The 27,569-nt window shown below is 40.4% G+C and overlaps 1 protein-coding gene across 1 annotated transcript; it reads right to left on the bottom strand.

Moving 5' to 3' along the window:
* Nucleotides 1-1,700: 1,700 nt before the first annotated feature.
* On the bottom strand, nucleotides 1,701-24,997 carry ass1 (argininosuccinate synthase 1). Its single transcript, XM_020600927.1, has 14 exons — nucleotides 24,896-24,997; nucleotides 23,277-23,345; nucleotides 22,237-22,425; nucleotides 21,213-21,269; nucleotides 21,054-21,128; nucleotides 20,408-20,478; nucleotides 20,281-20,311; nucleotides 14,875-14,965; nucleotides 9,941-10,025; nucleotides 9,546-9,610; nucleotides 6,781-6,912; nucleotides 4,926-5,082; nucleotides 2,089-2,154; nucleotides 1,701-1,931 (listed from the first exon to the last, which is right to left on the bottom strand). Exons 1-14 carry the CDS (start codon nucleotides 24,995-24,997, stop codon nucleotides 1,883-1,885), a joined length of 1,239 nt encoding a protein of 412 aa, XP_020456583.1. The 3' UTR covers nucleotides 1,701-1,882.
* Nucleotides 24,998-27,569: the final 2,572 nt, after the last annotated feature.

Below are 27,569 nucleotides of genomic sequence, written 5' to 3'. Positions count from 1 at the left end.
AAACAGCTGCTGTCTCCTGCTGTGAAGGGTGATATAATATGGATCCTTCTGAAATATATAAGGGACAAGTAGATTCAAACACCTAACAACAAATCTCATACATATCCCCATCCTCTGAAACTGCTGTGGTAGATGTCTTGAACTCTGTAATGGGAGTTAGAGAAAGCCACCCTTTTGTTTGAGGAATTAAGAAGGTGTAAAATATATCTTCATAACTCTTTGTGATGGTTTTACTTCCTCTTACTGTCCAGGAAAAGCCCTTAAATTGCTGTAGCATTCATTTCTGAATAGGTGACATTTATGAAGGAGTGCAGTTTGGACCACAGAGAGAAAAATGGTCTCATATTGTTTATATTTCCTGCAGAGGAACTCGTGACTCTCACAGCATGGCACTTAATTGATTGTTAATTTAAATGGTTCGACATTTTGTGAAATATTCTTGCTCAATCTCTTGTAGAGATTAGAGGACAAGAGTTGTACCACTCCCACACATGCATGTTAAACATGAACCTGAAGCCAGAGGGAGCATATTAACTTAGCTTAGCTTAGACCAGAAACAGAAAGCTTAAGAAAGAAATACCACCTAGTGTTATTTCCTTTTATAATAGCAGACATTTGCAAATGTAAACTTGTAGTCTTGCTCATAATCCCTTCTTTTTACACTTTGGTTTTTGTAGGAATTAAATAAACACAGCATGTTAATTGTAGAGGGATTTTGTTACATTTGGACAAAGCAAGGTGAGATGTTTCACCCAGTCTTTCAATTCAGTGGCAAAGCTTATACATTTTCAGGTGTAACCTCCTGGTAAATAACTGTCCATCCTAGTCAGTATGTTCAAAACCGGCTGCAGTATTTCTCTCTGCCACTGCAATTTGACAGGAATATGCTGTCATGTGTGTCATGTGAATTTTGAGGATGTTCATCATGCCACATAAAATAATTTAGCAATTTTTGCTGACTGATAAATGTTCAATTTGTTCATTCAGTATCTGATTCCCATTTCATGTCAGAAAGCAGCTGCATCCACAGCTTCTCATTTTTCTTTATATTAAATATTTTTCAAGGACAATATGCAAAAAATAACACCATGTTCGAGCAGCGAAATATACATATGTGGTCAATTGGTTTTCCTTCCACCTTACTTATGCCATTTGAGCTCAGAAACAGCCTCATTACCTCTGCTCCAGTGCGTATTGGTGAGCCACCATGTTCGCTTTCACCTGTGCCAAACTCCTGCACTGCTCCATCTGCATATTGTAAATATGATTGCATCCTCACTGACCCGAAAATCTTCAAGGGGCAGTGACTGTAGGGCCTCATAAGTTAAACAGGCAGGCATTAATAAATAGGCAGTCTGCCAAAAACACGAACTGTTAATCACTAACACATGCACAATAACAGGGGCTGATGAATGTCACTACATGGAAACTGATCAGAAATACTAATTCTGTTCTGTGATAAATTAAGGAAAGAGCTGAAGTGGAAAACACATTTCACTTCATCTTATTTCTATAACAAAGTATTCCTAAATATTTGAATTCAAGCTCTGGCCTATAGTGATACCAAGAACCAGACAAACTGAGGAAATAACATACGAATACATGCAAACTAATAAAACTGTTCATCCACAATGCATTTAATGTTGATCTGTAGACCTGACATTTTTTCACGTCACATTACATGTTGTAGCTTTTTCTTCTTTTGCTCCTCATCACTTCATGTGTATCCAGTAAAATTCTGGGGTGGTTACTAGTGTGTAAGATATCCTGATGCTAAAGTAACTAACACTAGAAAATAAGACAAAAGATAGACAATGGAAGTGTAAGGTCTAAATCTACTAACGCTTTAGACAAGATGGAGTGGTTCATGAGATTGCAGCAGTTACTGCTTGGTGCTAGAGAAACCCTGCAAACGATGGTGTTCCCTTAACCTGTAGGAGAGGGAAGGAGAATGAGAAGAATAAAAGATTAAGAGGGAAGTTTTGGTGTAGGTACAGTATGATGGATATATATATACAGACAATCTAACTAATAGCCTTATGTTTTCCTGCTGTTTGGACTTAATCTTAAGGTGAAATGAGTGCAAACCTGACAGCATTAATCCTGATGAATCCAGAGGCATCGCATGGGTCATAGTCTCCCTGAATGTCCATGCTGGAGTGAAAAGAGGAGTCAACAAACAGGTATGAGGCCAAACTAAAGCCATTTTTCAAATTTGAGGTTGGAGGAAAACAGCTCCAGAGCAAACAAGAACTGAAAGAAAAGGATATTCTGCTAACAAAGTGAATGAAATGTTTGATGTCACTGCAGTAGATATAAGAGACATGGAGCCTCATCAACTGCTGTGATAACTGGATCACTGATAATCTGCTCTTAGAAATAGCACTCTGGTTGATTCTCCCCTGAACGCTCTTCTTTAGCATTGTTTGTCCTGAATAATGGAGAATCAATAGAGGCGAATTAAATCACACTTATGTAGACAAGCACACAAAAGACGCACAAACAATCCCATCATAGCAACTGTGAGCTAAGTGTTGAGATTATTTTGTAATTTGATGTTTGTCTTCCAGTTTATCCTCTACTCCTAAAAAGTAGTGCATCTATAACTTCTGCTGCTGCCTGTTCGGTGTTGTTTAGGTTGCTTGTTGTATAGTCAACTCTTTTTAGTGCGAGTGTCTCACAAAGAGTGTCTGTGTGCTGTGTAATTACAGCAGTTTCTACCTGCAGCGCTTAATACACTCCCTCACTGAGTCTCCTCCTTAAGGCACCCCCAACACCCAATGTACAGCTTGCACTCATTCTTCAAAAGCACTTAGCAAAAGAGGAAATTGCCAACAAATGATAGGATAAACACTATAAAAAGAAAGATCGACAACTAAATCATCAACTCTCAATACAAGGCTCCCTACCCAGCACCTGAACACCATTATGAGTGGCATGAAAGAATACATAACAGTGTGTGTGTGTGTGTGTGTGTGTGTGTGTGTGTGAGAGCGTGTGATATTTTTTGCACTGAAACCCTGCAGTCTAATTGAGCGCGGAGCCAGCGGACAGCGAGGAGGGTGACATTTCTGTCTCAGACGGGTGCGGGTGACAGGCTGTATTACCAGTGTGTTAATGACGTCGTTTTCTGTTGCCTGTGGTGAGCCACCACGATGTCAGCAGGGTTTTCACGCCTAATCTGGTCTGTGCGTGTATGTGAGCAATTGTGCCCGGTTTTCATGTGGAGGCAAATGAAAGTGTGGCTGTAAGGCTGCTGCTTCCAGGTATGCCACTGTTAGATGCATGTACTGCATATGGGATTGTAGAAATTATGATAATCTACAATTACCCTAATAAAACATTATTATACCAGATTATTCCTCTTACAACGTGAACACTTTCCACCTACTAGAATATTCTGTTAAATATTAAGACTGATACTTGCCTGTTTTTAGTGTTGTGACCATCATTTTTTGTTTCCTGGAGCATTTTATGCCTTTATTAGATAGGAAACAACCCTGGAGACACCAGGCCATTGTTTTTCTTTGATTAAGTACATTTTTGAATAATTTGTGGTTTTATTTATAAAAACAATTTATGTAATGTAAAACACCCAGTTACCGATTCTTCAAAAAAAAACTGAGGTATGCTTGCCATAAAAATGTCTGCATTTCCACAAAAAGGAACATCTCAGGATATACTGTTATTGACTCTTTGATATTCTTAAATGTCAACATTAGTACTGGACTTAAGAATCCAGTATTGGCCAGGCTGCAGTTAAGCTCTATGCCAAAGTTGAATTAAAGATACTTTAGTACTTCAACAAGTAGGAGATTTAAAGTAGGAGTGCAGTTATCTGAAAACACACAGTTCAGCCAGTCACAGTAGAGTCTTCTCCACAAGCATGATATAGAGTTGTGTGCCATTGTGTGTGTGTGTGTGTGACTGCATTTGAGACTGATTTGTGGTGGTTTCTGTTCGGGCTCCTTTATGGGGAACCCCTGGTGCCATCTGTCCGTGGCCCCAAGGACTTTGTGATGCAGCAGTACTGCATCTGTCACACTCGTGCCATCCGAGCCCAGAAATGCATCTCAGCACAATGAGCCTTCAGCTTCGATGGCTTCTTAGCAGTTAACTGTTTGAAAGTCGTAATTTATCTTGAGACTGACTCAGCAGTTGGTTATTAAATGCTTTTCTGAAAACACAATGCAACAAAGTAACAAGCTAATATAATATGGGTTAAAAGGGCTATGTGAAGGCACAGTCTAAGTACAGTATAATCTCCATTTATCTCACAGGACAAACTATACGCTCACAGTATTGATTTTTTTTCATGGCTTTTTCACTTGCCAAACTGAATGGCTGACTGTGTGAGGCATGTTTCCTTGTCTCTGTCTTTCTGACCAGCTTAACTAGCATGACCCCCCTGTATTTTCCTCTTAAAAGCCCAGTGAAATCACTTCTCTCCTCTGGCTGAAAACACCATTAGTTCTCTGACTCTAGGGTACAAGTGAAGTGTGCATGTCTGAAGTGGAGATGGAGGGGCATATGGAGGGGTTTTACTTTGGTCAGTGCTGAGCCTGCCCAGAGGGCATGAAGGGTCAGCCTACTGAACAAACCCACTGTTGCTGCAGCTAAGAGGGCACAGGGGTGCAGCAGGAGGGGTTTGGGTCAGGGGCTGCCCTCCAGGAACTGAGCATGACACATCTCTGATGTCTTTGTGAGGCAGGGTCGGTTCAGTATGCTGATGTGGAGGTCATAAGAGAACTTGGGCACGCTGACCTAACAACAGACTGACTGGTGAACATGTGGAGTAGCTGAACTGTGCCCACAGCAGCTAAACACAGCTGTAAAGTAAGAACAAGCACACACTTTGATTCACTGACACGGGCTATGTCTGTTTTACAAGCCCCCCACCCCCCCACACACACACTTTACCTTACCTGACCAGCTCTTCATTGTAAAGAGACTTGGCCGACTCTCGTCCCAGGATGTAGATCTGACCCTTGAAGAGGGACAGCTGTACTTTGCCCTCCACATTCTCTTGGGACTTGGCAATGCAGTGTCGCACAAAATCACACTCGGGACTGTACCAGAAACCTGAGGTGAATGAGGAAACAGGAACAAATTACATGTAACAAAAAGTATAAAGGCCTGCTTAAAAGCCTTTAGGTTCTACTGTTTTTGAGTTCATTGAAACACAAGACACCTAAATGGCCAATGAAGTGCCAGTTTTGTTGATATTTGTATGTATATTATTAATGTTATTAATTTGGGCAGTGCCAAAACACAGTATATGGAATACAGCAAGTAAAGAGAGAGACTCCTCCTTTGCAAATCCTTTATTAGCAGCAGGGTCTACATGGATCTCTGTGATGACCACTGTTCCCTCTCGATATGACTCTTTCTGTGCTTTGGTCTCTTTTCTCTTCCAGGTGAAGTTCATACACCCCTTTGTTTTATCCCATTTCACCGACCTGGCACATCAGTCTCAGAGACAGATGGGTGAGGGATGTGTCTGTATATGTTCAGAGGTCAGGCACGCCCCACTCAGCAGGGGTGCTCCTCTCATCAGCAGCTGACCTCCACCTCATCATATGGCCATGTTCAAAGACACAATCCTTCCCTGCTTTTATTATCTGTGATTGCATGATGTATCGGACATGACAGTGGCACACATACAGATCCCATTTCAGTTTAGAGTCAGGTAGATTCACTTCATGTTAGCTTTGTCTATGTGTCACTGTCAGTGTATCATGGCTCTTTTGGAAGGTTTGGGCTTTTAATTATGATTTTAATCAAATCATCATTTCATCTATTTAATTTATATAGTAATCTAAAATATCTTTCTCATGTTCCCAGGTCCAAAAGAAGTTTTTAATATGTCATTTTTTAAGTATATGCACTAAGAATTTGCTCCACTAATCACAAGCATAAAGTTTTTTCCCAGTTATTTTTAAATGTTGATTATTTAAAATCAGTAATATTAATCAATTAACTGCTATGAATTAGGCTGTTTACTCTCTACTTGTTGTATCACTAATGCAATAAACCTAATTGCTTCAACTTCTCCCATAAAAACATCTGTTTGGATAGGTAGTGCAGTATTAATGTAAAACAGACAGGTGGATTGTTAACAGAAACCACTTCACCAGCCAAAGTTATTAATGATTTAAATCCACAATGGGTTTAATCTCTGTCCTGCTTCTGAAGGTAGCACCTTTATGTGTGTGTGTGTGTGTGTGTTTGCTCCCTGTCTCTGGAGGGTATACGTGAAGTGGCCTAGTAGTCAGTCTCTAATGGCACTGATCCTATTATGTGGATGAAGGTGCAGGGGACTGAAGACTGAGCAGAAGCGAGGATTAAGACACCTGAGCTGAGAAAAGCTTACACACACACACACACACGCACACACACAAATATACAAAACACACATGTGTGTATTCACTTTTCTCCTTTTAAAGTCCACAGCGACGTTGGGATCTTCTGAAACAAACAACTATCAGTGTTTACCCACACAATTTTGGAGACATTTTTAACAGTACAAAGGAGATTAGTACAGAATTTAACAATCGTGACATTATTATAGACAGAACCTCAGCACATCAGCATGTTAAAACTGAATTTGTAATGATAATAATCACACTTCTGAGTGGTCTGTCCTTGAAATTTATGTCATTCCTGGATAAAAAAAAATGTAACAACTAAACTAATACATCAAAATTAAAAAAGAATGAAAGACAACATATAAGAGAAAAAATGAAAATCAAATTAGGTTGATGGGTTTTAGAGACTTACCGTTGTAGACCAGTTCAGAGAACTTGACACCCAGTCCCTGTTTGATCCGTCGTACCTCTTTGTCCATGGTAAAGGTCTCAATGTCTAAATGGGCATTTATTAAGATGGTGCCTCCTGGGGTTTCATAAATCCCTGATATTCACATACAACACAAAAGCAGAATATGTTTTTTGAGCATGAGTTAACAACCAGTTAGGCAAAGAATACACCTTCAACAGACTTTATAATGCCACTCATCTCCAATCTTCAACACAATATCACATCACTATCATGATGGTCTACATTTTTTAAGATCCAAATGATAGAAATGTGAATCTAAGAAAATAAAAACTAATAACTAACTAATTAATAAAAATTAAATACTGAAATTGTATTTTTGATTTCCTCCAACACATCCCTTAATTTCACTATGAACGGTGGCACAGTCATCATCTTCATCAGGCCAGTCGTAATAACAAAGTACAAGCTCTGTTAATCTGAACTAACTACAACAAAACATCAGTGGTCTGACAGACGGGCCTTCGCAGCATTCACAAATCATGGATGAGCCAGTCCTGGGTAAATGACAGGGTAGGAGGCCCCTGCCAGCCTGGAGCCGGGGCCAGAGATCTGCCTACCCTGCAATTTACCCCCTCCGGACAGGGAGGGACAGGTTGGGGGAAGAAAAGATGATGTAGATGACAGGAGAAATGAAGCTGTCACTCAAATGTCAGCTAAAACAAAGGAGGGCAGAACTGACAACAAAAATAGTAGCTTTATCAATGACATTCATTTTTGTAAGAGCTGAAATTGTGATAAACTGAATGCTGTTTCCCCATCCAATACATGGGTCTTCTCATCATCTGTCAATTTGAATGACAGTCACACTTTTATGATTCAAGTTGCCAAGCCACCCAACAGATGCACTACAGCCAGCGCTAAGCTGCCAAACTTCACCATCTGTGTGGTGTACTCCTGACTACAGGACTGATATTTAACAGATGAGTGCTGTTGTTTCTCTTCCAATCGAGCAAGCAGTGCATCTCAAATCTGTACAGCTTCAAATTCTCCAGCACTGGACTGATGTGAAAACGGAGAAGCACTTACTTGGTGCTGGTGGCCAAAAACACAGCTTAGCAATCCTGCTAATTGTCTAAAGCCTCAGAAAGTATGTTACCTGATCCTGTTGCTTTTTGGTGACCCACGGGGGGCACACAGGAACATTTCCACTGGCTCTATCAGATAAATAAGTTAAAACTGCCCTCCAACACAACTTGGCTTAAGTGCTCCAAAAGAGAGCTAGCTTAGGAGAGAAGAGCAAGCAATGAAGCACTATCTGGGTAATCGCCAACAGTGGCAGTTTAGTTAAGCTTAAGGAAACAACACCTCCTGTGGTTTTTTGGGCTTTAATCTTTTATACAGTTGCTGCAGGTACACTAACCACACTGCAGGCCTGAATTCTGGGGCAAACTGTCAGTCCAGCTTTAAACAGGCAATAAATACAGATAAAGAACTCAAGATGGATAGAAATGATAGAAAATAATTTTCTTTGAATAAAAAAAAGTAAATACATTAAAAATGTTTGTATTACTGTTAGTATCACCGCAGCAGGAACTGGACACGAGACAGCCTGTCCATCATCAAAAGATAAAGCCACCTCCGATTGCTTCTGATAAGTGCGCCATCACTGGTGCACAGGTCAGAGGTCTGACAGCATTGTGACAGGTGGGAAATGTTAGTCTGACACACAGGCTGCTGGACGTTTTGTGGCTCTGTGACAACATTCTTGACAAACCATTTCAATCCCCCTCCGCCTCCCTGACCCCTCACAAATGAATATGACCCAACTCGAATAAGTATGGCATGTCCCCATTCAATCCCTCCCATCACATATTTTGCTAACACGACTGCCACTCCAGAGGAGACCAGCATGTACACTCGGTGGCAGTTATTCAACCGCTTGGACACCTTGTACTCCACCTCTTCCTATTGCTTCACTGGAGGAAAAAGCTTTGATCTTTTGTTCAGCCAAGGGGAGAGAAAAGTGGGCTTCCCATTTTCCAATTTCTACCTGCCAAGTTGTGCCACAGCCACAGTCTGTTGGCCGGTCAATTTGCCAATCATAGCACATAGTGTTGTGGGGGAAGAAGAGTTTGTGTGGGCGTCTGTGTCTGTGTGAGAGCGTATGGCCAGGACAACTCCCTAGCCATGCACAGTTGCTGTGGTAACACATGTAGTAACCTGACAAAGGAGCTTTTCAAGTTGACTGTTGATACCAAAGATATAAGGAAAAACATTCCTGTGAAATATGTAAATATGTGCACTGTGTATTTGGGTGTATCCAGTGAAGTGTGTATGCTGTTATCTTGATTGCAGTGTGTGTTTTGTATATGTGTGTGTGTGTAAATAGAAGTACAGTAACTTCAGTGTCTATGATTCCAGGTGATTCAGATGAAAAAATTTCTTTTGAGGAGAGCGTGTTTGCCTTCCAGCCCACTTTTATGGAACCAGAATAGCAAGTGTGGCACTTAAAGCACTCATGTAAAATAACTGAAAATTGCATGAAAGCCTGGGGTACTGAACGAAACGCCATTGAATGGATGTAAAATTAAAATATCAATAAGTCAGAGTAAGTGCAAATCTGTGTTTCCTACTGAATTTACACTGAATTTACTGTATCACTGTTTGTGTAAGTGAAGCAACCTGTCAGACAAATTTCTTACAAACAGCAAAAATGTCATAACCAACACGGGTAAAAAAAATAAATGTAAATTTTAATTCTTTACCTCGGGACTTCATCCCAATAAAACGATTCTCTACAATGTCAATCCGGCCTATGCCATGCTTTCCTCTAAAAGAAAGACAGGGAAGCATGTAACTTTCCAAAAAATCATATTCACACATTAATTCCAGCTTGAATTAATTTAGCTTACAGTCAAGATTAAGTAACAAATGTAATTAAATTAATTAAATGACCTGCTGGTGAAAAACATCACCTTCTAATGAAGGAGGAGACCCAGGAGGGAAAACTCTGGTGGGATTAAACCCCAGGTCGCCAATGACAGACACTTCAGAGGTGGTGAACTTAAGTACTGCCTCTTTCTTTACACCCGATATCTAACAAGGCTCACTGATTAATTTTTTTATAAATGCTGTACAGAAATCGATGAAATATGCCTACCCAATCTCATTGAGGTATGAGAAAATGTCCAGTGGTGAGTCCTTGGATGTGCCTTCCTTCACGTTGGTCACCTTGACAGGCATTCCTAAGAAAGAAAACTTTAATTTATTAAATGATATCACACAACATAAAAAAAACATGAAAAAAATCAACTTTATTAGTTTACTAGTTATTTTTTTTAAATCTTTAGTTTATAAAAATTGTGTTACAGTCAAAATGAAGCAATACCAGTCTTTGATAAACAAAAATACCAACATGGTAAAGACAGAAGCATGTATTTTGATTTTTTTTATCGTTTCCTAAATTGGTGTAAAGTAACTGCAGCAAACCAGATTCCTGTTCAATTTTACCCTTCATTTCCTACACTACTCAACTCAACTCAACAAGAAAATGAACATTACTTAAATAGCTGTCATGGTCATGCATTACTAAAGTGAAAATTATCTTTTTCATAGACAGTATATTTTTACTTTATTGGCACCTGATGTGAGTTAAATGTGCTGTTTGTACTGTTTGAATTTTTCAATTAAAGCAGCAAACTTAGGTATATACACATTGTTAGGTATTTTTAGTCAAATAGACATTGGTTAGGTACTTTATGTATTAGAAATGTTTAGTGGAGTCAGGATGTCTAGGTAGGCTGTTAAATGCTTAGTCATGCTCATGAGTTTTTGCAGGTTGCATATGTTCAAGGATAACTAGATAGAAAAGTTAATGACTGTTAAAAGACAGGATGATTATTATTATTATTATGATGTGTTTAACCATAATCATAATCATAATATGTTCTTATGTTTAATGTCATGACATATCACCAGATGTCATGTCAGAATGTTTTTAGATACACACCACTTAATCAACAGACACACACACACATTGATTTGCTTCATGTTTTGACTACTGCTATGACCAGCTGCAAAGCTGGCAACAGAGACGTCTCGGTTGACGTTTCTGTGTAGTATGGGGCTAGCCCAACCGAGGGGATATAATGTATAGGCCTGGTGGGTTCGGGGGTCTTTCATCTTACATCTGCCTGCGTGCAGTTTGGAGGTGCAAGATACCTGAGCGTGTAATGTTAATTTTTACCTGTGTTCATGAAATAAATCAGCACTGTTTTGAAGTTACTTGGACTGGCTCGTCTCTTAGAGTTAGCATGGCTAGAAGAACCGGACATCAACATGAAGTATTAAATACTTCTTTAACCTGTTTGCTGGTTGATAGGTGATGGAAGGACAACTGCTAAAACGCAGTAGTAGCAGAGCAAAATCTGATTAGTAGCAGTTTCCCTAAGTTGTGTTTTTGTTCTCTTTCAGTCCCCCACCATAAAGTTTTACATAGTTTCTGGTTCTTGACTGCCTTTGCTGTGACCACAGAATTATATTTTGCATTGTAAAAATATTTTCATTTTGAATGTTAATAAAAAAATATGTTAATTTTATAGTATCATTTACTACTAGAGCAATAGTATCTAATAGTATCCAGTATAAGCAGACTGAAAAAAGGGCACAAAGACCACAAAAAACAATGGGAAAATAAATTCACTCAGTGGATTTGGAAAATGGCTTTTCAAAATCTAATGAAACAATAAATTTCAACTGACTAAATTGTCAAAAATAATAATAACAACTACAATTACTTGATAATATCTGTTGACAAGTATTCATTATTTCAGTCACCGAAATCAATAGTCATCAGCTAAATGTGAAAACCTTTTAGAAAGAAGGTGATGAGAAAGGCTAATAAATTCAGAGGCCCTGCTCATTTAAAAGCTGTGAAATTGTGGGCAGGCCGTTACCTGATTCAATTACACACACAGCTTTGTCACCCATACTGTCTTTAGTGCTGAGATGTTTTTGCGCCACTAAGTGTTGCTTCTTTTTTATGCACATATGTGAGAGACAAAACCACTTGGAGATTCATCACCCTATTTTCCTATTACTATGTTTCTTGCATGCACAGTTGTTCTTTAAAAGACACCCACGTTTACTCCACACACTTCCTCTCCAGAGACACTTAAACCAAATGCATATCAATCACTGTCATGAACCTGCTTATTCATGGCCTTCACTGAACAACACGGGCCAAAGGTGGAGGCGAGGAAACAGAGACATGGCTGAAAAGGAATGTATTGTGTGTTTCCACTATCGGAACCTAACGAGTGGTACACCCTGTACTTCCCTTAACCACCACCACCAAGCATAGCCTCCGGGGTTGATGCAGAGCATCCTGCTTTGTTTTTCCATTGTATTTTCTCTGTGTTGGTCTCTGTTTAGAGGAGGGAGGGGCTGCTCCCCTCTCACACACCAGTCAGCTGTGTGTTTACACATGGTGCTTGTAATGCTAATGCTTGAAGTGTGAAGATGCAGGCATTTAACCAATCACCGGTGACTGCTCTGCATGCACACACCCATTCCCCCCTCCTGTTCCTGGTACTTGATTTTAGTACTACCTCCTGAGGGGTGCTGAAATTTAGCTCGTAGAATGCACTTCCAAAGTGGGCGCACTGTAGTGGAAACAAATGTAGAACTCATGACGAATGTTACTTGGCACGGCACGTTTCGGTAGATTCCTATAATGGAAAGACCCCCAGTGTGTGTGCTGGGAAGTGACTATAACCATTTGAGAAGTACACAAGGAGGAGAGGGGGAAAAAATCTGCTGATATTCATTCTCCATCCATCCATCGTTCAGTCCTATGCATAGTGTAGCATTCTTTCAGTTGTCTTTCAGGTAGCTTTGAAGAGAAGAGCAGCACTTCTTGCTGCCTTTCAGCCAGTGTTTACAAAGCCCTGATAGGAATGACAAGTGAAGGACTGGACACATTTTTTTAGACAAAGGCTTTGTTTATGGCCAATTCTCATATTGCAGGAATGGTGATGGCTCCCGTGGAAGAAGAAACTGTACCTCCCAGTGCAGCAGAGGGCATTATGGATGATACATTATTAAGCCCCCAGCCGGATACCTGATAATTAGATTAAAAATTCAAATAAATGAAGTGTCTGAACATGAGAGTGTAGGGGCTGGCCTTTCATCTTTGCACTCCCTGTTTCACTCTCTTCATCATGTGGGATCTATCATTCACTGAGGGGCCTTTTTCTTCCCGTGATCCTTTTCTTGAGTTTTTCGCAGCCTAACAGTGCAGACAATGGGAGTGCAGACACAGTTGTAGGAAAAATTACTGCTTTACATTTTTCCTCTCTGTCTCTTTTTCCTCTACACTTCTTTGGCGTGAAAGGAGGGAGGGATGATTTAAAAAAAAGGGAAAGGAATGGGGTGTTTGACGGGGAGGGGGGTTCCTGTCTTTAAATATTCTTTTTTAATCAGTGAGAAAACTTTGGTGAGAAAGGCAGGGATGAAAAGCTGGGAGGGGGGAATGAAATGAAACATTCTTGTGCTGATCTTGTGCTCAGAGGGAGTAGGCTCGGGTCTTTGTGCGGACAGCTAAACAGCTTTTGTCATAGGTTGTTCAATAAAGGCAAGGAGAATATGTGTGAAAACACAGGCCTGCAAAGAACCCGCGAAACCAGACTAGGCTATTTGATTTATACTTAAATATTTTCTTTGGAAAACTGGTAAAATGATCTAAACACCACTTCAGTGTTGGTAAATGTTGGCTGGTAAATGGCATTTTAATTTGCACTTTTAAAGCAGACTTGTGACAGCCAAATATCTCCATCAAATCTTCTACCAATCTTCTGAACTTCCGTTAAATTACAATTATAGCTCATAGGGTCCATGTGATCAGAGGAGCTAGTGTCTTTCAGGCGTTTGATGTTTGTGCGCTTCAGCCACCACTAGTGATGAGAGATTAAGGGACATCTGTGCCATTTGCCTCAGGCTAGGATGTTTCTTGTCATTTTCTCTTTGCACAAACATGTGACACTTTCCACTATTCAGCCCAGCCCTCGTAGCAATATCTAATGAGCCTTTCTCTAGCCCCCTCAGGGCTTGGTGTATTAGCTGGACTTAATGCTTCCGGCCTCTGTGCATGCCCCTGGGCCAAACAGGGCAGCTCTGGACCGAGTAATGCTGTGAGGGGTTAAGGATAAGTCTGGGTGGTCAGGGGTGGCGATAAAGTGCAGCCGGGTCAACATTAGAGCTGTAACCCTGCAGCTACAACCATCAATGTTAAGTAACATGAACGGGCATGTTGTGGAGTGGTCATCGAGCGAGGATGGACACCACTTCCCACTGATGCAACGCACAAGTTCACAACTGGTATCATTCAATACAATTCATGCAAACTAAATGAAACTTCTTTTCCATTGTGTGTACATGAGCTTCAGTTGATGAGCGACATATTTTACAAATTAGACCTTTGCTGTTTTACATGTTTTAACTTTAATTTCATCTTCTTTTTAATTGGAAACGCATTGTTTACTTTTAACACTGCTGTTTATCATGCACATATATAAAGAAAATGAAAATTACATTTGACAAAATTTTAATGAGGTTAAATTCATGTCAGTTCTGAACTTGCATATTATTGTTTTTTGTTTTTGTTTGTTTTGGCAAATTAAGTTTATCCATCTACATCAGGGGATTTCAACCAGTGGTTCGCAGCCCCCTGGTGGTCTCTGAAGGCAATGAAGGTGGTCCCTGACCATGTATAAAGTAATGTAGTTTCACTGTAGGAATCTTTTTTTTTTAATTTCCATGTATTACTTATTGTTTGTGAATAACCAAATTCATGTAAATATATAAAATTTAGAAAAGACAAGGTGACCTTCATGATTAAAATAGTGCCCATCTAGTCTATCTGCCATGCAGCAGTGGTCCTCAGGTTACTTCTTAGTCAGAATAGCGGTCCCTTGGTCACAAGTAGTTGAAAACCCCTGATCTACACCATGGATTTCCTTTTGTAAATTGTAAAGCTTTAAAACCAACACATGCTGACAGAGGACTCAACAGGTGACACATGCTGCAAGCACAAACCATTTTTGAACTCTATTTCCAGTACATCGGGGATGCTGGGAGAATCTTCCGGGTTCTTGGTCATCAGGTACAGGTCAGCCGGAGCATGGATCTGAAAGAAAACACACATAATCACTTTCTCTGTTCTATACACTTTATTTCACTTAATGAAAAAGCAGGACCTTTTGAGACCTCATCAGAAAACAGAACTGCAAATGTGGAAAGTATTGAGTGAGGTGATAGCTGACAATGGGTTAAAGAAAAGAGAGGATGATGCGTGAAAGAGGAGAAACCTGAAAAAGTCATCAGAACCTGAATGAAGACAAAAAAAGAATCAATGTTTCATTTTTCTCCTCTCTTTGGTTTCATTTTCTCTGCATGGCCCTTCACTACAGGGGAAGGCGGGGAAAGTAGGGTGCAGTGACAAGGAGAGTGGGAAAGGGCAAAAAAAGAGAAATGGCTTACAAATAGCAACCGCTTGACAAGTCAAAACAGATACAATGACAGAACCTATCTAAACAACAGTAAATCCTCAATAATATTTTCCTGCCTGTACAAATCTCTGATCTGCCCATTTTTATCATCTGTGGTTCCTGTCTAACTGTCTTCACCTCCTTGAAGCTACCAGTTTTCCACTCCTGATTTTCTGAGTGACATATCTCTTCTATTTTATTTTCAAATCAAGAACTTTGCTAAATGGGCAGCACACAACAAAGACTTAAAGTCCACTTCCCAAAATCCACTAAAGTTGTCCTGGGTGACAGACGTTTCTCGTTCTTCCAGTTGGTGGGAGCCGGGAGCGATTTCACTAAGTCATGGCGGGGACCTATAAGAGCCAGGCGCTCTGACATGTCAGTGATGTGCCCCTCCAACAATTACACAGCATTAGGACAAGACGATGGCCAATGTCTCTTGAGCTGAGGCAAATTGCAGGGGGACTATGCAAAATAACTACTGGGTGCATTTAAATGGAAAGCTTTACCAGACACTAAATCCTCATACAATAACTAATCGGCATCCGCTTGCTGCCAGTGAGGAGAGAACGAGCAGCGCAATCACTTTCCTTCCTTTTAACTAAACACAAAAATTGACTGAGAAGGCGCCCATCTCCCTCTCCTTTATTTTCTGCCTCAGTTCCCTGAAAGATGCCAAATGAGAACGAACAGGAGAGGGGTGAAATGACTAGTCTAAAAAGCCTTTTGATGCACACTCTTTGAGGGGGGAAAGATGGACTGAATTTTAAATACTGAAGAAAGAGAACGTATACAGTTTCTGTGCCAGTTAAACACATGGTTGTCACTTTTGCCCTTCAAATAAAACACAGTAGCATGTAAAACTCATTAGCTCCAACAGCATTTGTCTGTGCCAAGTTCCTTCCTTAAGAAACAGATTTAAATATTACCTTGCTCTGGAGAAATAAATTCTTAGATTTCTGATGGATTTCAGTTTTACTTCAGTTTTTATTACCTATAAACCAGCAGTTTTTAGAGTGTGGAACAATTTTGAGCTGATCAATTAAAACATTTTTTTTTAACTTATACAAATTCATAATAACTGATTAACATAAGAAATCGTGCATATTTTGTTAGGGTGAGCTCAAATTTACAGGCTGTTGGATACAAAGAAAAAAGGAAAAGTAAGGGGAATAGGCTTGTTTCCAGTGAGCGAGAGATCAATGCATTTCAATTCAAACCCCCTGCAGGTGGACCTGTCCCAAAGCCATGGCCCTGAAAGAGAGGAAAAGGTAGAGATAGAGAAGGCGAGGGGGCAGGAGGTATTGGTGGCAAATGGGGCGTGAAGCGCACCATCATGTAGCTCAGAGCAGCTCCTTTGGCAGTCTTTGCTTCTGCCATATTGTTGTGCTAAACATGGTCCATATAGCAAAGAAGAAGGCTGACGTATGAACTTAAAGCAAGTAAATTTCTATCTTTCCACATATTAGTTGCCTCATTGGTTTTCAATTGAGGCCAACAGGGCAAAAAGACTCAAAGGTGGCAGGAGGGTGTGAAGGGAGGAAGGGAAGGCAAAGTAGAAATGGAAGAGAAAAAGAGTAAAACATCTTTGCTGCAGTGGGTTGGAATTGATGCTTAAATCACCATGTTTCAAGTCTGTCCTCTTTAAAATGCAAACATGGCAAATTGAGACAGAAATAAAACAATATGCACATGATGTGCTGGAGATATATTTCTGTTCTTAACACCCAGGATGTTTTGGTTAATGTTAGACTCTCGGCTGAATTTAATGAGGATGGGAGGCATTTCTACACAAAGCCACAGTGATGCTGAGATGGACTCAAAGAGAACTGGCTAAGCATTACAGGTCAGACCGATCAGACCTGAGGGCAGCGAGAGCTCATGACAAAGCTGAGCTGTTTACTTCAAAGCACACGTTCACAAGCATACATACATCTACAAGCCCACTTCCTTCCCCTACAGGCAGCCTCCTATCCATCCATCTTTCCAGCCAGCCATGCGACCAGCAGACAACAAGTTTTCATTTCCTCTAAAGTGAGTGGAGGCTTGGCTTTACGCTCCTTTACTCCTGCTCAACACGAACAGCGGCCCATCAACTCCCTGATCAAAGCACAGGGTGGGCCTTGGGAAGCGCACTGGCAGAAGCTATAATTAAGACTGAGGTGATGTTTTAATGATTCAGGACAAGTGTCAGGCTGCCTCAGGGTGGGCCCTGACTGCTTGTGTGTGGAGGGATGCAGAGAGGAGATAGTGAGGAATCTAGGGTGCAGAAATATCTAAAACATAACAATCTGAATTGTTAATGCCAGCTACAGATGGATGATAGAGTTGAAATCCTTTTTAATAGTATACAAAACATTACACTACATACAATGTTGGTATCATGATATAAAAAACATTTTTGGAAATTCAGCTGCCCAACATTTATAGTTAAATAACACGAATGGAAATATATTTTGGCTAATCATGTGTATGAAATACCTGACAAATCACACATCAAGTCAAAATCCTGTCAGTCCAGTGGTGCTCACTGATGTGCAGCAATGGTCAAAAACAACCAGAGACATCAAGGGGACTGCCCTGAGAGCCTCTAACATCTGAATGGTTTAGAAAAATTTCAGTCAGTCGACAATACACTCAAGCACATCGCCCAGTGTTAATGCCAACAGAACCAGGATATAATGTGGTGCAACCACTAACTCAAAGCAGTCATTAGGTGCATGCCTATATGAGTGTATGGACATGGTAACAGCTAGCTGCAGCTGCCCTGGGCGCATGTCTTCACATAATCAACGCCAACAGATGGAGGCGAGTAAATAAAAAATAGCCACCAGGCCATTGTGCTAAAGGCAACATGGTTTTGGGTTATCAGGAAGGATTCTGTGTTAATCACAGGGTAACCTGAACTCTGTTGACTCTTATCTACAGGTGAACATATGAGCGATCATTTGGACATTTCCTAATCTGACTGTGTTGAGCAAAGAGGAGCCATTGTGCCACAGGTTGGGGGGGGTTTGGGGGTGTGAATAGTCGAGGTCCAAGCCTTTAGGGTTGTAACTGGAGGAGAGAAAGAGGCTGATACAGAGAGGAGATGCTTAGAACATAACGGCCTGTTTCAGATGACCTTCTAGATGGATCAGAATCTGACATGTCAGTGTGAGACATTCACTTTGTTGTTACTTTAGTGATTATTTTTGAAGTTAAGTGGGCATTTATATTCATTTCCAGATTTAATTTGGATCTCCATGAGTATTTAAAAAGAAGAAATGATACTTTTATACTGTGATTTTCTTGTTATGACAGTTACTCTAGCTCAAATTAACAAACATACTGCATTTCATATTAAAAAAGTTCACTTGCAAGAAGAGCCAGAGGTTGCAGCTACTCAAAATTACTAAACTATCGCAGCCCAATCTAAAATTCTAAGTATCATAAGGTGTCCAGGGGAATATATTCAAATCCCTTTGTCACTCTTGACCACTGTACCATAAATATTTCATTGTATTTAATGCCATTAATAAATTCAATATCAGAGTAAACGGTCCAATACAACACCCCTAAATGAAACCAGTTACACAATACTGTCATCATACATTGCTATGCTATAGAGCTGGTTTGTCTTATTCTTTTCAAAACATTTCTCCACCGGCCGGTCACCAAAGCGGTAGGGGAGAAAGGATCATATAAAGAGGGCAAGAGAGATAAAGGTCTGTGAGTTACAGTGGCCCTGCCCCTGCACCTCCACTCCAGCAGTGCGGGACCCCTCGCCTCCCTGTGACACGCCGTTCATTGGGGACTCATCTGTCTGGCGCACTGTCTTTGTACTTTACTGTTACTGGTGACATTTTGGTGTCATGGTGTCACGATGAAATGGCTCCCCTCCCACGTTGCAGCCCGCGGCAGCACAACAAGTGGAACAATGAGGTCCCAAGGAGTTGAAGCTGCAACTCAGGAGGCCCCAGCTGGGTGCACCGCCCTAACCCTTCCCCCTCCTTGGCTCCCATGAAATCGGGAATTAGTTGAAGCATTGCTGACGACAAGTCAGTGTCTGTGTGTCAGGCTCTTCCCAGGGCCTGGTGAGGACCTGGGGTGAGGAGAGACAGACACAGACACAGCAACCAAGGGATGGGAGTTTTGGGGGGTCACTGGGGGCAACCTGTATGTACTGCTTTGACCTCTGACTCCAGCAAAGATCAAACTGTGTCTCAACCATGCCACTGTGGGAAGAGTGAGTTGTGTTTGTCTCTGGTGGGTCTAGCAGGGGTCAGAGGAGGGCACAGCAGGCTTACTGCCAGGTTATTTTTACAGTCGCTCCAAGTGGATGATGCATTTTAACCGTACAAGATGTATGTAATATTTTGCTGTCTGCTGTTATAAAAATAACAGTATTGTGTGTATGTGAGGAGAGAACAAGAGATTATTTTCTATGCCACTCTGTTGTTTTGTCCCTGGTTGTGCTGTTCAACTCTAGATTAGATCATGAAGAATTAGTAGTACAAGACATTTTATGAACAGGTGAAGAGGACACCCACTGTCCAAATGTTTGTGTAGAATCTGACATTTTATCTTTAACTCTGGTGGACGTTTTCATTCTGCCTTTACAAGTTGCACAAATGAATAACGGTGCCATTGATTAAGATTATAAATTTAATTCTCTAGTTTATGTTTGCGTTGTCAGTGAAACTATGATTTTACAAAATACATTATTTAAGACTATGACTTTAATGGCTTTTAATCAGTGCTGGTTCATAACAGTGTATATGTAGAGAAACCTCCATAAATGCTTCAGATTCACCAAGTACATTATATCAGGTACTGCAATAGATTAATTTTAACTGAAAGTACATCATACTCCAAAGGATAAAGATGCCTTGAGGGGGACAAAGAAATAATTAAGAGTAAGACCTTTTTCTTTTCAGGAATTTGAAGACATGCCATTGGGAACTGGTCTTACCTTGGGATTTTCAAGGATGCCAGACTCATAGCTGTTTAGAAACATGATTTAGAAAATTAGCATCTATTTGAAAGAAAAGATACCGACACACAAAGTGAAGAAGGTGTATCACACGAGTCCTACTCACCTTATATGCATGAGGTTAGCATCCATGCTCCACGGTGCCTGAGGAGTAACGGGCACAGGGATGCCATTTTTCTAGTTTGACAAAGAAAGCAGTATTATGATACACAAATGAAGGTTAAAGTACAGACTTTAAAGCAGAATTACACTTGTCTGTCATGAATGTTCTGAATACGAGAAACCAAACAACTGTGTAACTGTGTAACTATACATCTGTTTCTCCACTATTTTTCTGTTTAAAATGTGATGCTGAAAAGAGCAAAAACAGACAAAAAGAGACATTTTTGGTATGTTCAAATGAAAACTCAAGAATTCAGTGTATTAAGCTTGTGTGATTTCACAAATTCTCCAGCAGAGATGTGCCAACTAAAACATCTTGGCCACCCTCTAGTGGGAAAAATGAATCCAGCCTTGATGGGACCATGTGAATAAAGAGACAGAATGTGTGTGTGATCAAAGCAAAATAAATCTGAATGTTAACTGAAATCATGAGTCAGTTATAGCTAGAAGGGATAACAAATTATATCATTCTTCACTATATGCAACTAAATTCACTGCACGTCATTATGGAAATTTCATAGACCAAATGATCAGTAATTCCAAATGATTGACAGACTCAATAATAAAACTTATTGAGGCACCATCATCACCTGTGCGTACTCCATCAGGTCTGTTCTCCCTCGGAAGCGGTTGTAGAACTCAGGGATCCTCCACGGTGCAATGATCTGAAAGGCACAAACAGAGACTGAGTGAATAGATCATTTCATCTCAACAGATTATTTGTCAGTACAGTCAAACAGGAAACTCACCTTAACCTCGGGGTAGAGGGTGTAGCATGTGAGCTCAAATCGTATCTGGTCATTACCCTGAAAAACACAGTTGAGGTCACTACTTGAGGTCTGTGGATCATGTGTGAGGTCAGTTGTAATGGTTTCAAATGTAACTACAAGTGTGCAGTGGTGGTTGAGTGGAGATGACAGATGCCAGGATCACATCTTGTCTGTGCTATTTTTAAAATTACTTCCTTCTAGAGTCTCTGTGAGACATAAGACTGAAACATCTGAAGATGGTTACAAAGTAACACTGTGTTGTTTTCACGATGTGGTTTTTGTCTCCATCTACAGGCAAAATATAGGGACTGCAGTTCAGCCAATGATGGGACATTTGAACAATTATCCATCCATCCATTACCTATACCACTTATCCTAAAGAGCCACAGGGGGCTGGAGCCAATCCCAGCTGACACTGGGTGAGAGGTGGGGTACACCCTGGATAGGCTGCCAGTTTATCACAGGGGTGACACTTAGAGACAGACAACCACACACACTCCTACGGGCAAGAGTAGGAGTTACAAATCAACTTAAACCGCATATCTTTGGACAGTGGGAGGAAGCCAGAGTACCCGGAGAGAACCCACACAGGAACAGGGAAACCATGCAAACTCCACACAGTTTCTGTGTGCCAAGGTTTGAACCCAGCTCCTTCGGAGGACTGAAACACCACCCAGGGGGATAAATACCTTCTGCTCACCATCAGTTGAACAGAACTGATAAAGCCTCTTGGATGAGAGGTGAAACGTATTCTACCTAAAACTACATCTAGATGATTTTGTCTACGTTTTGGCTTAGAAAAACATGACTCTTTTCTGTCCCAGGTCAACAATAAAGCCAAAAATATAAATGTTCTTTAACTAAATATTCAGAAAAGACAGATATGTGAAGGCCATGTTATGAAAGCTCAGACTCTTATTTCAGTCTTGGCTGCTGGGATTTAGCCATACTAGCCAATACGTGATCGTCTCCTCCCTCGTAGTGTAGTCTGTGTCTAGTTTACCTTTCCTGTGGCACCATGGGAGACAAAATGCGCACCCTCCCTTCTTGCAATCTCAACCTGACGACGGGCGATGCAGGGCCGTGCTAGTGCAGTGCCCAGCAGGTATCGGTCCTCGTACACAGCATTGGCCTGAATTGCGGGCCAGATGAAGTCCTCCACAAACTCTGTACGCAAGTCCTCAATGAAAACCTACATAGGAATGAAGATCAAGTTTGTGTCAAGTATTTGAAACAGGGCAATGTGACAGATGTTTCATGAATTATTTATGACATCTTTCATTCAAGGAAAAGAAATAACTGATGTTTGCCTTAAAAGGGCTTTGTTAAGCTAAAGCCTCGACTGGATTGGCATATAAAACTATCATCTACATAAACATAGACATTCAAGTATTGATCAGGGAGAAATGTGCTTAAATTATCCTTGAAATGTGTCTAGAATATGATGGGAGATGTGGTGGAAAATGAATGGTGAATGATTTATCTATGTTGCTTAACCAAACAAGTGCCACCTTCAGACAGTACAGAGTTCACTGCATGACAAACAAAATGCACCTGTAAGTGTGAAAAACCCATGAAAAATATTAAGAAAAGATGGCAAAACATTTGTAGAATTTCATGTCTTACTGCAGAATTATTGCTATTTAACCTTTGTATCTTCAGCATCAGTATTTCCCACCACCACACAAACGCTACATACACGAGCATGGGGCAAGTTAGAAGTTAAGTTGCTGACGATGAACATCCCTGGTTTCAACATCTTAACCTTAATCTGAAAGTCAAGAGGTCATTCATGTTTCATAGTTCCCTCTCCTATCATCACACTAATGGCTGCTGTCTAATAACAGCTTCAAGTGCCCCCAGAACAAAATATATAAAGAAATACATTTATACCAGCATTACCTAAAACCTTCTGCTGCCTGGCAGTCATGAAGTCAATTTGAAAACGTGAAAATGCTGGAGCGGAGCATGCAAAATCACTGACAATGTTCATATTCTACTGTATGCTTATTACATTTCATCGTATTTCATTTAGTCTCTCACCTTCTTTGCACCAAGGCTTTCTGCTTTATTCCGAGCAGCTTCAAAATCTTCATTTTGCCCAATGTTGGCCTAGAAAGACACACATAAAACTCAACCTATTTAAATTTAATAGGATCCATCCATATTTTCCTTTTCATTACATAATGCCACACAATCAACACTTTGCAAAACCAAAAGCTGTCCTGGGAAGAACGAAAACGCTCCATATATAAACATGCAGACACACTGTCTGGTCCTAGTATTGTATGTACGTTTTATGTTGGATTGTATTGTCTGAAGCTTGTAATGCTGCCACCTTGGCCAGGTCTCCCTTGACAAAGTAGTTGCTAATGGCAGTGTGATTTATTTGGCTAAAAGAGAAAAGAATGTATTCTGACATCTGTAATTCAAATCACATCTGCTGAGACATAAGAACATCCTGACAGCTGAACACAATTTATAGGCGGCAAGAGGATATCTGAGCTGCTGGGCTAGTTGTCTGAGCCCTCCCCCATTATCTGTTATTTACTGTACATACAAATATTATCACTTAAAATAAATACATTAAAAACTCATAATTGCAGCTAAACACATCATAGTGCCAGCCACACGCAGTTACTGTGATTCTGCCTGACTGCTGTTGATGCAGGGGCTTTTCCTCATTTTTTGACAAGGTGACGCAAACGCATAGTGCATTTGTAGTTTCATCATCAACAGTCAATTATGCACAGTGTCTGCTCCACACCAGGCCTGCCCTTTTAGGAAACGCACGTCATTAAATAAAAATAATAATATGTTTAACTTTGAAATCTAAACAAAATAACTGATCTATTACACAGTGTAAAATACAACTTCCCGAATCATTAAATCTAAAGATGGTGACCCCCTCTCCGTCTCCCTGAGGCCTGACACGCAGCAGGTCATCGACGGTGAAATTCAGCGAGGACTCTTGAAAAGATGAGTCAGCGCAGAGAATTAAAAAAAGAAGTGACCTTGAGAAGACAAGAGTCCGTCCAGAGAAAAGAAAAAGAAGTAAAATGAAGAAAACGAGCACTGACTCTCACGCACTGCCCACAGGTCTGTTTCTTACCTTACTAACATGGTTTTCTGTATCACACACAGTCAAGGGCTAATCTGGGCCGGTGGGTCAGGGGGGCACAGCTCAGCTCAGCTTTCCTCAGCATCACAGCTATGCTAAGTTTAATAGTACTGAAATATCTGCTCCAGGCTCTGCCTCACGCCGACCAAACACATGTAGAATGTGGCCCAGCTGCGGTAACTTCATTATTCATTTAAATCTTTTCATGTGTCATTGTGAACTTGCCTTATTAACATGTTTTTCTGAACAGTGAGCCCGAGAACTGTTACACATTAACAGTTTCACATTCAACCAAATGTCGAAATGTCTCCCCACAAGTTGCACTGGCATTCCACAGCAGTTACACACACACACACACACACACACACACACAAAATTTGTGGTTTTAATAAGGCAAATCTCACACATGCCTGTTTGACAAATGACATCAGCTGGGTAAGAGAGCAAATTGTAAAACTTCCAAACCAGCTGGGCTGGCTGGCAGGACAAACCAAGACACCTGTTGCGCGCACACACACACGCAGTGGTCCCGAAACCTCACCATGAACGCAATAACATCATAGCACTGTTCCTTCAGCCACACCAGAATGCAGGACGTGTCCAGTCCACCGCTGTAGGACAGCACCACTGTGCCTTTAGACATGATAAGGGCTGTTCAGTCCAACGGGTAGATTAGCTGTGGGCAGAAAAGAGTCACTTAATATGCCTTGGCTGAGGAGAAAACGTCAATATGTAACCCTGAGTCAAAACTATGCCAACACGTGACAAAGCCTGGTCAATGTCCATGGTTAAAAATATCTTCATTCACCTTAAAAGTAGCACAGCACAGGGCAGGCTGTAATAATTTAATCAGCTGCTGAGAATGATTATTTCCAAAATAGTTTCTAAGTCAGCGATTTATCAAGAAAAAAAATCCCAACCCTTCACTGGTTCCACCTTCTTAAATGTCATTTATTAATGTAATAGCTGAAAGGACAAAACACAGTTTGACCCTGTTGAGTAAAATTATTAACAAAGTTATACTCTAGTTGTTCATTTAACCTGTGTGTTCACTTTGTTTGTGTATAACTATTCTATCATACTAGAAAAGGAATAGTTAAGATTATATTTTCCCATACTTGCATGTCACAGATATGTTTATGAAGTTACTATTCACCACATTATATGTTCACTAAAATGATGAGAAACTAAGTTACTGTATGAATATTGAAAAACTCTGTGATATTACAGGCCCTTGTGATTAAAGGTGTGATGCACTGAGTAACTTTCCAAGGTCTCATCATTTCACAGGCTTCCATTAGATTTGTTGCCTTTTCTCCACAAGAGCTTATTATTCCCTCTGTGCTTTGAAGACAGGGGAGTTAGGGTTTGATAAGATTATAGTCACATTTTGGCCTAGAAGAAACAGTTGCCTGGTAAAATAGCTAATTTCATACACACACACAGGCAGGGCTAGGTTTTTTTCTCCCTCTCTAGGAAAACTATCTTTCTTCAGGTGGAGCAGGAAGGACCTTGGGAATGGATGGACCAATGGAACAGCACGAGAGGCATCAGATCAACCCACATTACACATTTCAAAAATTGTATATGAGATTGGGTTCCAGGCAGGTAGGTGTTCCCTCTTGTCCTGAAGACGAGTTAAACGGTTTTGCTGTTTAGGGTCAGGGCTTCGGATGGAGACGGAACCCAGAGCTCTGTAAATTGCTTTATTCGATAGTCTATTCAATTGTGATAATACATGTTTAAAACTGATACTTGACTCTGATTATTCTTCATAAAAGAACACGCTGCAACCCCCACAGATGAATCTTTGCGACTGACTTATAAATCCAAATAAGAGATGGGGTTCCAGGCAGGTAGGTGTTCCCTCTTGTCCTGAAGACTAGTTAAACGGTTTTGCTGTTTAGGGTCAGGGCTTCGGATGGAGACGGAACCCAGAGCTCTGTAAATTGCTTTATTCGATAGTCTATTCAATTGTGCTAATAAATGTTTAAAACTGAAACTTGACTCTGATTATTCTTCATAAAAGAACACGCTGCAACCCCCACAGATGAATCTTTGCGACTGACTTATAAATCCAATATACAGTGGGTACGGAAAGTATTCAGACCCCCTTAAATTTTTCACTCTTTGTTATATTGCAGCCATATGCTAAAATCATTTAAGTTCATTTTTTTCCTCATTAATGTACACACAGCACCCCATATTGACAGAAAAACACAGAATGTTTGACATTTTTGCAGATTTATTAAAAAAGAAAAACTGAAATATCACATGGTCATAAGTATTCAGACCCTTTGCTCAGTATTTAAGCTTAAATGATTTTAGCATGTGGCTGCAATATAACAAAGAGTGAAAAATTTAAGGGGGTCTGAATACTTTCCGTAACCACTGTGTGTATATATATATATATGTTTCTGAGAACGTGAGAATGGAAGGCATCCTGAGTGTGTGAGTGTAATGGGCAGCTGAAAAGAGAACGAGGATAATTGAATTGACTGAAGAAATTGCAGCAAAACCTGAAAAATAGGTATTTTTATTATTCTGCCCACCCATTTCTATCAGTGAGGCCGGATGAAATAATATCTCTTTGTATAACATTATCACCTTCATGAAAGACTGTTGGATTAGACTGACTCAGTCTGAGCTAGGTGTTCCTAATAAACTGACAACTGGGTGTATATTTTGGAGCATATTTCAAATACACATATGAAGAAGTGATGTACTGTTACTCATCAGCGTTACAGTGCGTTATAAACAAGTATAACATGTCCATATAGATTTAATAACAGATAAACAGAGGGACCTAACAAAGTGTTACACGTTTTAGGTTGGACGCGAGTCACGTGCTACAGTTTACACCAGGGTGATCTAATCCAAGTCATCATGAACAGCAAAGCACCAGCTGCAGCGTTCAGTAAAAACGTCTGGTTCCCCGTGGAAGTTAATGTGGAAGAGCTTCACACATTTTACCATCAATGCAAAGGTTGAGCTGCTGTTTTTATTCTGTGAATTACAACAAACCACCGTATTCTCCCTAACCAAATTGTATTTGGCTGCCTAAACACATGAAATCAAGATGTTCCATAATTATAGCGTGTTCGTGACTGTTTCCATGACAACGAAAATGTGGTTAGTTTGCAAATGCGATATACGTTGGAGGACCTGCTGCCTATTTGCCCATCAGTGCAGGAGCTCTGTGTCAGGAGGTGTCA

The sequence above is a fragment of the Monopterus albus genome, unplaced genomic scaffold (genome assembly GCF_001952655.1).
Source record: "Monopterus albus unplaced genomic scaffold, M_albus_1.0 scaffold49.1, whole genome shotgun sequence".
NCBI classification, from domain to species: Eukaryota; Metazoa; Chordata; class Actinopteri; order Synbranchiformes; family Synbranchidae; genus Monopterus; species Monopterus albus.
The sequence above is the reverse complement of the archived record's forward strand: the minus strand, read 5'-3'. Positions and strand labels throughout refer to the sequence as shown.